This window comes from Ranitomeya imitator, chromosome 4 (genome assembly GCF_032444005.1).
Source record: "Ranitomeya imitator isolate aRanImi1 chromosome 4, aRanImi1.pri, whole genome shotgun sequence".
Classification (NCBI taxonomy): Eukaryota; Metazoa; Chordata; class Amphibia; order Anura; family Dendrobatidae; genus Ranitomeya; species Ranitomeya imitator.
This window is the reverse complement of record NC_091285.1, coordinates 644,011,683-644,026,477: the sequence shown is the minus strand read 5'-3', so window position 1 is coordinate 644,026,477 and position 14,795 is coordinate 644,011,683. Positions and strand designations below refer to the sequence as shown.

The 14,795-nt window shown below is 45.7% G+C and overlaps 1 protein-coding gene across 10 annotated transcripts in view; it reads right to left on the bottom strand.

The window, feature by feature from the left end:
- ANK1 (ankyrin 1) overlaps positions 1-14,795 on the bottom strand; it is a 422,616-nt gene that overhangs the window by 122,549 nt on the left and 285,272 nt on the right. For all 10 annotated transcript variants that reach the window (XM_069766914.1, XM_069766920.1, XM_069766918.1 and 7 more), the window contains 5 exons: positions 11,575-11,673; positions 10,214-10,312; positions 9,695-9,793; positions 6,498-6,695; positions 716-814 (listed from right to left, as the gene is read on the bottom strand). In XM_069766914.1, coding sequence (XP_069623015.1) covers positions 716-814; positions 6,498-6,695; positions 9,695-9,793; positions 10,214-10,312; positions 11,575-11,673 — 594 coding nt within the window. The remainder of the gene's footprint in view (positions 1-715; positions 815-6,497; positions 6,696-9,694; positions 9,794-10,213; positions 10,313-11,574; positions 11,674-14,795) is intronic.

Sequence of the window (14,795 nt, the reverse complement as noted above, 5' to 3'; positions counted from 1 at the left end):
GGAAATGGCCCAGGATGGGGGGCATTAAACCAGGAGTGGGCCTAGGACAAGGGACATTATACCAGGAAATGGCCCAGGATGGGGGGCATTATAACAGGAATGGGCCTAGGACAAAGGACATTATACCTGGAAATGGCCCAGGATGGGGGGCATTAAACCAGGAGTGGGCCTAGGACAAGGGACATTATATCTGGAAATGGCCCAGGATGGGGGGTATTATACCAGGAATGGGCCTAAAACAAGGGACATTATACCTGGAAATGGCCCAGGATGGGGGACATTATATCAGGAATGGGCCTAACACAAGGGACATTATACCTGAAAATGGCCCAGGATGGGGGGCATTATATCAGGAAGGGGCCCCTGATGGGGGACACTATTAAATAATAGTAATAAATTGATGTGGGACTTTATTGAATGAAGGGGCCCAGGCTGAGGGACATTATTATAGGAAGGGACCCTGGACGCTTGACATTATTACATGGGGGGCGAACATGCATGTTTTTATAGGATCGAGAAGGCTACAAGGGCCCAAACAACTGACAAAAATGCATGTGGGGGCCCAGGTTCAAATTTTGCACCGGGGCCCATCAGACTCTATTTATGCCACTGGCTAAAACCGTCACAGATTCCCTGTTGGGGACACAGCTTTGCTCCTTATCTTCTTGCAGATGTTGCATTACAATGGCCGCACAATATGGAGATAAAGGGTCACCTTGCCAGCGCTGTTGGAATGAGCTCCTCTTTCTACCAGAAGTTCTGCAATCTGGATCTTCCCGTACTTTGCAGCCACGTGAAGAGGCGTGAAACCTTTCTGAGGTGAGAGAAGGAGAAGGTAAGCAATACTTCAAAGTGACAATGAGGTCAGTGAAGACAATAAATACAAAGGGAACGGACAAGTCAGCAGAGAAATAATCAGCCATGGAAGGGAACAGGGCTATGAGGGGAAGTTATAAGAATCGGAGCCCAAGATATGGGGCGCAGATCTACATGGCATTTGTCCCCACATCAGTCGCTCCATCGGGGCTTATGTTTGAAGCCCTGAAACATGGGATCCGGGTGTTTGATCATTAACTGTAACGGTGCAGACCGAGTTTCAGTGTGCTCTGTCAGACATCATTTTCAGCCATCTGCGCCTATTTGAGGTGGGCATCAAGACGTAGTCAACTGTGTTTTGGGTCCTGCCACAAGTAGGCTGATACAGTGATGCCCGACAGAGCACACGGCGCGTCATTAAAGTCAATGTCCCTGTCATTGTATAAGCCTGAATCCTGTTATCGAGGGCTTCAGATGTAAACCCCAAGAGAGCCACTGACTCCAGGATCAAACGCAATGTGAACCCAGCCTAAAGTCAGGACTGGTGGTAGGAGGGATGTCCAGGCACCTACAGCATAACTGTCTGCCATTATAAAGGAGGCGCATCTGCAGGCACGACTATGCAATTCAATCGTGCCATTCTTACTCAGCTGCGGCTCTGGCAGGAGGTGGAAACGACCGATGAGGATCTGTGTATAGTGGCACCCTGTGTCTGAGGCATTGTATATAAGTGCGCACTGTGGCTGAGGCACTGTATATAGGTGCACCCTGTGTCTGAGGCATTGTATATAAGTGCGCACTGTGTCTGAGGCACTGTATATAAGTGCGCACTGTGGCTGAGGCATTGTATATAAGTGCGCACTGTGGCTGAGGCACTGTATATAAGTGCACCCTGTGGCTGAGGCACTGTATATAAGTACACCCTGTGGCTGAGGCATTGTATATAAGTGCGCACTGTGGCTGAGGCACTGTATATAAGTGCGCACTGTGGCTGAGGCACTGTATATAGGTGCACCCTGTGTCTGAGGCATTGTATATAAGTGCGCACTGTGGCTGAGGCATTGTATATAAGTGCGCACTGTGGCTGAGGCACTGTATATAAGTGCACCCTGTGGCTGAGGCACTGTATATAAGTGCGCCCTGTGGCTGAGGCACTGTATATAAGTGCACCCTGTGGCTGAGGCACTGTATATAAGTGCACCCTGTGGCTGAGGCACTGTATATAAGTGCGCCCTGTGGCTGAGGCACTGTATATAGGTGCACCCTGGGGCTGAGGCACTGTATATAAGTGCACCCTGTGTCTGAGGCACTGTATATAGGTGCACCCTGTGTCTGAGGCATTGTATATAGGTGCACCCTGTGTCTGAGGCATTGTATATAGGTGCACCCTGTGTCTGAGGCATTGTATATAGGTGCACCCTGGGGCTGAGGCACTGTATATAAGTGCACCCTGTGTCTGAGGCACTGTATATAGGTGCACCCTGTGTCTGAGGCACTGTATATAGGTGCACCCTGTGTCTGAGGCACTGTATATAGGTGCACCCTGTGTCTGAGGCATTGTATATAGGTGCACCCTGTGTCTGAGGAATTGTATATAAGTGCACCCTGTGGCTGAGGCACTGTATATAGGTGCACCCTGTGGCTGAGGCACTGTATATAGGTGCACCCTGTAGCTGAGGCACTGTATATAAGTGCACCCTGTGGCTGAGGCACTGTATATAGGTGCACCCTGTGGCTGAGGCACTGTATAAAAGTGCACCCTGTGGCCGAGGCACTGTATATAGGTGCACCCTGTGGCTGAGGCACTGTATAAAGGTGCACCCTGTGGCTGAGGCACTGTATATAGGTGCACCCTGTGGCTGAGGCACTGTATATAAGTGCACCCTGTGCCTGAGGCACTGTATATAGGTGCACCCTGTGTCTGAGGCACTGTATATAGGTGCACCCTGTGGCTGAGGCACTGTATATAGGTGCACCCTGCACCTGAGGCACTGTATATAGGTGCACCCTGCACCTGAGGCACTGTATATAGGTGCACCCTGTGTCTGAGGCACTGTATATAGGTGCACCCTGTGGCTGAGGCACTGTATATAAGTGCACCCTGTTGCTGAGGCACTGTATATAGGTGCACCCTGTGTCTGAGGCATTGTATATAGGTGCACCCTGTGTCTGAGGCATTGTATATAGGTGCACCCTGTGTCTGAGGAATTGTATATAAGTGCACCCTGTGGCTGAGGCACTGTATATAGGTGCACCCTGTGGCTGAGGCACTGTATATAGGTGCACCCTGTAGCTGAGGCACTGTATATAAGTGCACCCTGTGGCTGAGGCACTGTATATAGGTGCACCCTGTGTCTGAGGCACTGTATATAAGTGCACCCTGTGGCCGAGGCACTGTATATAGGTGCACCCTGTGGCTGAGGCACTGTATATAGGTGCACCCTGCACCTGAGGCACTGTATATAGGTGCACCCTGCACCTGAGGCACTGTATATAGGTGCACCCTGTGTCTGAGGCACTGTATATAGGTGCACCCTGTGGCTGAGGCACTGTATATAAGTGCACCCTGTTGCTGAGGCACTGTATATAGGTGCATCCTGTGTCTGAGGCACTGTATATAGGTGCACCCTGTGGCTGAGGCACTGTATATAGGTGCACCCTGCACCTGAGGCACTGTATATAGGTGCACCCTGCACCTGAGGCACTGTATATAGGTGCACCCCGTGTCTGAGGCACTGTATATAGGTGCACCTTGTTGCTGAGGCACTGTATATAGGTGCACCCTGCACCTGAGGCACTGTATATAGGTGCACCCTGTGGCTGAGGCACTGTATATAGGTGCACCCTGTGGCTGAGGCACTGTATATAAGTGCACCCTGTTGCTGAGGCACTGTATATAGGTGCACCCTGCACCTGAGGCACTGTATATAAGTGAACCCTGTGGCTGAGGCACTGTATATAGGTGCACCCTGTGTCTGAGGCACTGTATATAAGTGCACCCTGTGGCCGAGGCACTGTATATAGGTGCACCCTGTGGCTGAGGCACTGTATATAGGTGCACCCTGTGGCTGATGCACAGTATATAGGTGCACCCTGTGGCTGAGGCACTGTATATAAGTGCACCCTGTGCCTGAGGCACTGTATATAGGTGCACCCTGTGTCTGAGGCACTGTATATAGGTGCACCCTGTGGCTGAGGCACTGTATATAGGTGCACCCTGCACCTGAGGCACTGTATATAGGTGCACCCTGCACCTGAGGCACTGTATATAGGTGCACCCTGTGTCTGAGGCACTGTATATAGGTGCACCCTGTGGCTGAGGCACTGTATATAAGTGCACCCTGTTGCTGAGACACTGTATATAGGTGCACCCTGTGTCTGAGGCACTGTATATAGGTGCACCCTGTGGCTGAGGCACTGTATATAGGTGCACCCTGCACCTGAGGCACTATATATAGGTGCACCCTGCACCTGAGGCACTGTATATAGGTGCACCCTGTGTCTGAGGCACTGTATATAGGTGCACCCTGTTGCTGAGGCACTGTATATAGGTGCACCCTGCACCTGAGGCACTGTATATAGGTGCACCCTGTGGCTGAGGCACTGTATATAGGTGCACCCTGTGGCTGAGGCACTGTATATAAGTGCACCCTGTTGCTGAGGCACTGTATATAGGTGCACCCTGCACCTGAGGCACTGTATATGGGTGCACCCTGTGTCTGAGGCACTGTATATAGGTGCACCCTGTGTCTGAGGCACTGTATATAGGTGCACCCTGTGGCTGAGGCACTGTATATAGGTGCACCCTGCACCTGAGGCACTGTATATAGGTGCACCCTGCACCTGAGGCACTGTATATAGGTGCACCCTGTGTCTGAGGCACTGTATATAGGTGCACCCTGTTGCTGAAGCACTGTATATAGGTGCACCCTGCACCTGAGGCACTGTATATAGGTGCACCCTGTGGCTGAGGCACTGTATATAGGTGCACCCTGTGGCTGAGGCACTGTATATAAGTGCAGCCTGTTGCTGAGGCACTGTATATAGGTGCACCCTGCGGCTGAGGCACTGTATATAGGTGCACCCTGTGTCTGAGGCACTGTATATAAGTGCGCACTGTGGCCGAGGCACTGTATATAGGTGCACCCTGTGTCTGAGGCACTGTATATAAGTGCACCCTGTGGCTGAGGAACTGTATATAGGTGCACCCTGTGGCTGAGGCACTGTATATAGGTGCACCCTGTGGCTCAGGCACTGTATATAGGTGCACCCTGTGGCTGAGGCACTGTATATAGGTGCACCCTGTGTCTGAGGCACTGTATATAGGTGCACCCTGTGGCTGAGGCACTGTATATAGGTGCACCCTGTGGCTGAGGCACTGTATATAAGTGCACCCTGTGGCTGAGGCACTGTATATAAGTGCACCCTGTTGCTGAGGCACTGTATATAGGTGCACCCTGTGTCTGAGGCACTGTATATAGGTGCACCCTGTGGCTGAGGACACAAAATCCAGCTCACCATACCGACATTCCCAGGAGCTCGGAGCACGGAACCGCTGTGTCAGGGCGTGGACGAACAGGAAAGAGAAGGAGATCCAGCTCAACGAAATAGTGAAAAATCCATAATTTATTTCACTTAAAATATAGTGAAAGGACAAAACCTCCTTCCTGTATGCTGATGTTTTGTCCTTTCACTATATTTTAAGTGAAATAAATTATGGATTTTTCACTATTTCGTTGAGCTGGATCTCCTTCTCTTTACTGTATATAGGTGCACCCTGCACCTGAGGCACTGTATATAGGTGCACCCTGCACCTGAGGCACTGTATATAGGTGCACCCTGTGGCTGAGGCACTGTATATAGGTGCACCCTGTGGCTGAGGCACTGTATATAAGTGCACCCTGTTGCTGAGGCACTGTATATAGGTGCACCCTGTGGCTGAGGCACTGTATATAAGTGCACCCTGTTGCTGAGGCACTGTATATAGGTGCACCCTGCACCTGAGGCACTGTATATGGGTGCACCCTGTGTCTGAGGCACTGTATATAGGTGCACCCTGTGTCTGAGGCACTGTATATAGGTGCACCCTGTGTCTGAGGCACTGTATATAGGTGCACCCTGTGTCTGAGGCACTGTATATGGGTGCACCCTGTGTCTGAGGCACTGTATATAGGTGCACCCTGTGGCTGAGGCACTGTATATAGGTGCACCCTGTGTCTGAGGCACTGTATATAGGTGCACCCTGTGGCTGAGGCACTGTATATAGGTGCACCCTGTGGCTGAGGCACTGTATATAAGTGCACCCTGTTGCTGAGGCACTGTATATAGGTGCACCCTGTGTCTGAGGCACTGTATATAGGTGCACCCTGTGGCTGAGGCACTGTATATAGGTGCACCCTGTGGCTGAGGCACTGTATATAAGTGCACCCTGTTGCTGAGGCACTGTATATAGGTGCACCCTGCACCTGAGGCACTGTATATGGGTGCACCCTGTGGCTGAGGCACTGTATATGGTGGCACACCTCTGATTTATGAAAGAAGACGCTACTGTAGCATAGTGGTGAGGGCAGAGGGGCAGCTGGCGGTATCTCCCTTGGGTACTAGAGCACCTTCTCCGCCAGTTCCTATGCCTTGTTCAGAGCGTACATCTAGCAAATGACACAGGGCATTTCAGGTTTTACCTTGGTCATGGAAGTATGTGCAGCTTGGTTGTCCAGCAGAAGCTCGGTGGTTTGGGTGTGCCCCCCTCGTGCACTCAAGTGTAAAGGTGTATGGCCTGCAGTAGTGGGGGGATCCGGGTGAGCTCCATGAGATAACAGCAAACGTACCATTTCCGAATGCCCTGAGCGGGCTGCACAGTGAAGAGGGGTCTGATCATCCTGCAAGATGGTAATAAAAAAAAATATATAAATGTGGGAACCAAGGATAGAAGACTAATCCGACATTCATGCAGATAAGGAACGTGAACATCCAATGTTCCCATGTCCTCTCCTCTATCCTTCAGCGGTTACATGGAGATGTACCAGTCTATTGTGCATACCAGTACAGTCCTATGGACTGGACCTCAAAATGGATGGATCATGGGATCACTTAAAGTGACAATTCCAGACTATAAGAACACCGGAGAACATTTCCACAACCGGCAGTATAAATCTACATAAAGTATGACGTCTCGCTGTTGCTTTACTTTTGTGGCAAATTCCAGGATTCTTGATTCCATTTATCCCAGTGCAGAATTTCAATCTTCTATGCACATTCATAGGACAATTTCCTACCCTCAGTTCTAACCATCTACAGCCGCAGTGTTTAGTGCTTAGCACAGCCCTTCTGGCTGTTGTAACCTGTTGAAATAAAAGATATAAATCCATACACAAGCTTCTGGCAGCTTTCCTGAGGAATCAGCCCATTCCTCAAGGATGATGGCCTCCAGGCAGGGGCGGATTAAGAGTATCCAGGACCCCGGGCAGTTTAGAAGGCGAAGCCCTCCCCTCATCCTCCATCACAAGACCCCCTTTGATAGATCATGTGATAAGTCACGCAATTAACACATAAGTGCTCTGGTGCAAAACAAGAGAGATAACGCCATGCAAATGATTATTTCTTATGTACAGCCCTATACATAATAGAGCAGGGGTGGGAAATTAATTTTCCCAAAGGGCCACATGAAAAACCGGGACTGTTGTGGAGGCCAAACCAATAAGCTGAAATTAATTCTGCTCAATATTAACATATTCATTATAATTATTTTTCATTAATATTAATTGCATCACTTAATATTGAGCGCAATAAAGTATGCTGGCATCCCCCTATATATCATATGAGCCCAAACACAGCCCCGCTATATACAGCAAAAAATAAAAGAAATGAACTGGAATATAAGTTGGTATACATGCAATGTGTAGGAGCATGTTCAAAATGGCCACTAAAAAGACAAAAAGGATCATACTTGTGCAGGTGTCTCTGACCAGTAGGACAATGTACCACAAATCCAGAGTCTGATAAATCTTTCTAACGGTCTTTTGCCATCAAGCGGGGGGTTCTGATTTGACTTTCTAGCAATCGTAAGAGCAGCTCTCAATTAAATTTAGCTTGGTCTTCCAGACCTTATCTTGACCTCCACTGTTCCTGTTAACTGCCATTTATTAATTTCATTTTGAACTAAGGAAAGGGCAACTTGTAAACGCTTTGCTATCTCCCTAGATACAGCATGGGCCCTCACATAGCTCCCTAGATACACTATGAGCCCTCACATAACCCCTGTATGCAGTATTAGCCATACATACAGTATGAGTGTCCACTTAACTCCCTATATACACTGTGAGCTCCCACATTGCATCTCTACATACAGTATGAGCCTCCAACATAACTTCCTATATACAGTATGAACCCCCACATAGCTTATCTATATACAATATGAGCCTCCACATAGTCCTTGCATACAGTATTAGCTCTATATACAGTGTGAGCCCCCACATAGTATCTCTACATACAGTATGAGCCTCCACATAGCCCTTGTATACAGTATTAGCTCTATATACAGTGTGAGCCCCCACATAGTATCTCTACATACAGTATGAGCCCCCACATAACTTCCTATATACAGTATGATCCCCCACATAGCCTCTCTATATACAGGATGAGCGCCCACAAAGCTACTCTAAATACAGTATGAACCCTCACATAGCTCCCTATGTACAGTGTGAGCCCCGACATAGCCTCCTATATACAGTGTGAGCCCCCACATAGTATCTCTACATACAGTATGAGCCCCCACATAACTTCCTATGAACCCCACATAGCTCCCTATGTACAGTGCGAGCCCCGATATAGCCTCCCATATACAGTATGAGCCCTCGCACATCCCATACACGTATTAAAAAAAAACAACACATACTCACCTAGCTCCCATTCCCCCAGCACTTCGTTCCGGGCCTTGTGGCTCCACTTATTGTTGCCAATTTGTGCATGCTGACACTAGGGTGATGACATGATCGCACCAGCGCCTGTTGAAGACGTTATGGCGCAGACACATCACAGAAGATGCAGCAGGAGCCATAGCGGAACTTCAGGAGAGCTCCTTGTCTGAAAGTGTAAGAATACGTGGTGGCCCAGATTCCCCTCATTATAATCTGCCTATACCTCGAGGTCACCAATATTCTTGGGATATCATGCTGAAACCGCCTTCTCCACATCCCACCAAAGAGATTGTCAATCAGGTGACTGTGACAGCCAATCCAGAATCTTCCAAGTCTTCTTCTGACTCCAAGCCCTGGTCGACTTGGAGGTATGCTTGGGATCCTTGTCTTGTAGGAAGGTCCAATGATGCCCAAGGTTCAATTTCTTCACAGAAGGCATGATGTTTTCTCCTATGATTTCCTGATAGTCGATTGAATCTATTTTGCCCTCCATAAGCTGCAGGTTTTCAGTGCCACATGTAGCAAATCAGCACAGAGCGTCACCGAGTCACCGTCATGCTACATTGTAGGCATCACTGGGCCACAGCCGTGCTACACTGTAGGCGTTACGGAGCCACCGCCATGCTACATTGTAGGCATCATTGAACTACCGCCATGCTTTTTTGTTGCTTCACAGAGACATCGCTTAACTGTAGGCATCACCGAGCCACCACCATTCTTGATTGTAGGTATAACCAAACCACCGCCATTATTTACTGCATGAATCACTATCCTATTTGTGGGCTGTATTATGGGTGGTAATCCAAACTTGCGTCTACATCATGCTTCTCTTAGATTACATAGTAAAAACCTATTAACAGATTATTTTTAATCCTTTAGACTATTTAGGCGTTTATCATCAATGACTTAGTAGATAATGCCCCCCCCCCCATCCATCACCAATGTCAGCCTGTATTACTCACCTTAGCTCTTGCATTCACTTTTGCTTTATTTTGCAGTAAAAATTCTGCCACATCCGTATGTGCCGCACGCGCCGCCATGTGCAACGGTGTCTCTACTTTCTGTGAAAAACAAGGAACACACAGATCATAACAGGTTTCAATGTTTGTTCAGTTACATTATTTTTGAGTCCTGCAGAAATGTAATAATCATTCAGTAAGACTGGGGGGCTAGATGGCGATTTTGGCAGTGACACAGGTGGTTCTGCCAAAGATCACTGCTACATTGCAGCTAAATGCAAGTGAATGGTATTGTATTGTGACCAATAAACACAGAAACTATGACAAGCAGAAGCAGTTGGATTTCTAGCAACTTTCTTGATTCCATTTATTTGCATGTCGCTGCAATATAGCTACCGGCATACAACGGCCTTTGGCTGTGCGACCTCCATCACAGTAAGTCGCCGTTTAGCCCCCCCACCTTATGATCCATATGATGTTCATATCACATGGATGAAATAGATGGTATAGTATCATACTGACCACACTGAAGACATTGGGTGATGCCCCCCTCTGGAGTAGGGTTCTCACAATGGGTAGATGTCCCATAAAGGCAGCAACATGAAGTGGCGTAAGACCGGACTAGAAAGACAATCGTAGAGAATGATTGTATGAGAACTCACAAAAATGGGTAAAGATGAACCCATAAGACATCCTCTTGATGTGCTAGTGAAAGTGGTATCTCCATAAGTAATGGCGTCGATAGGATATGCCATCACTTAAAGGAGTTGTCTGGCCTTGGAGCTCATGTCTGTAGGCACTCTATGTGACTGCAGACTTGTGAATACTCACAGAGCGCATAATGTGCGCTGTCAAGATTCTCTGACCGCAAATATGTGATATGAATACTTCCAGCCACATGCCTACTAGACGTATCCGGCCTCTCTCAATTCACTTGTATTGAGTAAGGTCAAGCACGTCTAGTAGGCCTGTGACCACATGTATGCACATAACATATTTGCAGTCACGCGCCCACCTGCTCCTGGCAGCTTATAATCCTGACAGCGCACACATTGTTCGTTGTGAGGATTCAGAAGAGAGACTACAGACTTGTACCCCAAGGCCCGGACAACCCCTTTAATGGTTGCTGGTGGTGTGGTTTCTGGGACCCACACTGATTCTTAGAATTTATGGACCTTAGGATCTGTGCACAGGTTTTTTTCCTGGACGCCTTGCTGCGCAGGGAACTGCAGCTGGCAATATTCACTCCTGTGCAGAGGAAAACTGTTAAAGGGATACAGCTTTGAAGCAGCACTGTGGTCCTTGGACAGTAAGGGTCCCAGAGATCAGACCCCCTAATGTGCCACTGCTGATTAAAATGGAAATACTTCTTTAAGGTGCAATCACACCACACTTCCCACCATATACTGATACCGCTGCATCAAAAACATGTCTCATGGCAGGAAAAATGCTGCATAAAAACACAAGTGTTTTTGCCACAGTTTTGATGCTTTTTTCCCCATTCATTAAAATGGATGAAAAACGCTGAAAGCATTGACGTGCTACAGGTAAGAAAAACAGCCTCAAACCTGCAAGGAGAAAATAAAACAAACACGAGCATGAGATTTCAGAAATCTTATTCACTTTGCTGAAACAGTAAAATACTGTGGTTTTTTCACGGCAAAAAGGGGGGGGGGAAAAAGCAAGGTGTGAACATAGACATATATCAGAAAGGTCATGTCTGCTCCTATGTGTAAGGAGATAATTGTCCTCTCAATCCTCTTTTGTGGGTGGAAGAAATTATTTAGTGGGCACAAATGTACCTCATACTTCAATTTTAATATTCCATAATACAAAATGCCCTAATAAAAAGAGAAAAAAACCGTATCCTGATGAGGTCTCACCTCAGTGACGGCATCGATGGCGGCTCCGGACTTCAACAAAAGCTCCATCACTCTGATATGACTTTTCTTGCAGGCTATGTGAAGAGGGGTGAACCCATTCTGCAGAAGGCGAGAGAAAAGCCTCAGAGTCAAGAAAACAAGGGAGCAATTACAGAGGAAACACAGGGGACATGCACCACAGATGGATGGAGAAGACAGACTGCTGACCAGGGTAAGGATGCACGCAAGCAAGGAGCGGGAAGAAAGGCTAATAACCGGCAGGCCAAGAGAATCGAGTCAGGCCAGATTATTATGTTCCTATGTGGGCAATCAGCCCCAGGCAACAAGAAAAATAAGGGGTCTACTTCCCATTTTTACACAATTATTTTCATATTTTAGAACAGCTAATACTGCCATATAGTACTGCCGATATACTGCCTTATACATCCTACATAATACCATCATTTACTGCCGATATACTGCCTTATAAATCCCACATAACACCATCATTTACTGCCGATATACTGCCTTATAAATCCCACATAATACCATCATTTACTGCTGATATACTGCCTTATACATCCTACATAATACCATCATTTACTGCTGATATACTGCCTTATAAATCCCACATAATACCATCATTTACTGCCGATATACTGCCTTATAAATCCCACATAATACCATCATTTACTGCCGATATACTGCCTTATACATCCTACATAATACCATCATTTACTGCTGATATACTGCCTTATAAATCCCACATAATACCATCATTTACTGCCGATATACTGCCTTATAAATCCCACATAATACCATCATTTACTGCTAATATACTGCCTTATAAATCCCACATAATACCATCATTTACTGCTAATATACTGCCTTATACATCCCACATAATACCATCATTTACTGCCGATATACTGCCTTATACATCCCACATATGAACATCATTTACTGCCGATATACTGCCTTATAAATCCCACATAACACCATCATTTACTGCTGATATACTGCCTTATACATCCCACATAATACCATCATTTACTGCTGATATACTGCCTTATACATCCTACATAATACCATCATTTACTGCTGATATACTGCCTTATAAATCCCACATAATACCATCATTTACTGCCGATATACTGCCTTATAAATCCCACATAATACCATCATTTACTGCTAATATACTGCCTTATACATCCCACATAATACCATCATTTACTGCCGATATACTGCCTTATACATCCCACATAATACCATCATTTACTGCCGATATACTGCCTTATAGATCCCACATAATACCATCATTTACTGCCGATATACTGCCTTATAAATCCCACATAATACCATCATTTACTGCTGATATACTGCCTTATACATCCCACATAATACCATCATTTACTGCCGATATGCTGCCTTATAGATCCCACATAATACCATCATTTACTGCCGATATACTGCCTTATACATCCTACATAATACCATCATTTACTGCTGATATACTGCCTTATACATCCTACATAATACCATCATTTACTGCTGATATACTGCCTTATAAATCCCACATAATACCATCATTTACTGCCGATATACTGCCTTATAAATCCCACATAATACCATCATTTACTGCCGATATACTGCCTTATACATCCTACATAATACCATCATTTACTGCTGATATACTGCCTTATACATCCTACATAATACCATCATTTACTGCTGATATACTGCCTTATAAATCCCACATAATACCATCATTTACTGCCGATATACTGCCTTATAAATCCCACATAATACCATCATTTACTGCTAATATACTGCCTTATACATCCCACATAATACCATCATTTACTGCCGATATACTGCCTTATACATCCCACATAATACCATCATTTACTGCCGATATACTGCCTTATAGATCCCACATAATACCATCATTTACTGCCGATATACTGCCTTATAAATCCCACATAATACCATCATTTACTGCTGATATACTGCCTTATACATCCCACATAATACCATCATTTACTGCCGATATGCTGCCTTATAGATCCCACATAATACCATCATTTACTGCTGATATACTGCCTTATAGATCCCACATAATACCATCATTTACTGCCGATATACTGCCTTATAAATCCCACATAACACCATCATTTACTGCCGATATACTGCCTTATAAATCCCACATAATACCATCATTTACTGCCGATATACTGCCTTATAAATCCCACATAATACCATCATTTACTGCCAATATACTGCCTTATAAATCCCACATAACACCATCATTTACTGCCGATATACTGCCTTATACATCTCACATAATACCATCATTTACTGCCGATATACTGCCTTATACATCCCAAATAATACCATCATTTACTGCCGATATACTGCCTTATAAATCCCACATAACACCATCATTTACTGCCGATATACTGCCTTATACATCCCACATAATACCATTATTTACTGCCGATATACTGCCTTATACATCCCACATAATACCATCATTTACTGCCGATATACTGCCTTATAAATCCCACATAATACCATTATTTACTGCTGATATACTGCCTTATAGATCCCACATAATACCATCATTTACTGCCGATATACTGCCTTATACATCCTACATAATACCATCATTTACTGCCGATATACTGCCTTATACATCCCACATAATACCATCATTTACTGCCAATATACTGCCTTATACATCCCACATACCATCATTTACTGCTGTGAAGAGCAGAACAAAAATGATTACCTCAATGAACAAAAATAAAAAAAAAAGAATTTGTGATAAATATTGACCTGTCCATTCAAGGACATTTTAGCTATAGTATGAAATCCTGTTTTTCTTGTCTGTGGAATTGCCTTTGTACTGTTTGTTGTGAAACTGCCGCCCACGAAACTGTTTTCTTTTCTTTTCTTTCTTTCCTGTTTTGTCTCTTTGTTTAAACATGCAAAACTTGTATAACCACTAAACCTACTATATAAAGAAGGGGTAGCACCTTGAAGGCAGGCGTGCTTCAGAGACTTCCCAGTGATACACTATACAAGACGTGTCTTGTGTATTTATTTCTGGTGATTCCCCACTTCCAAAGGCTGCTCCGACTGAGTGTGATCCCGACATTTCCTGGCACCCGAACAGGGACCCGAGGTCTGTGTATTCCTTCAAGAACACCGGCAGAATACGAACGAAAAGAGAATCTGGG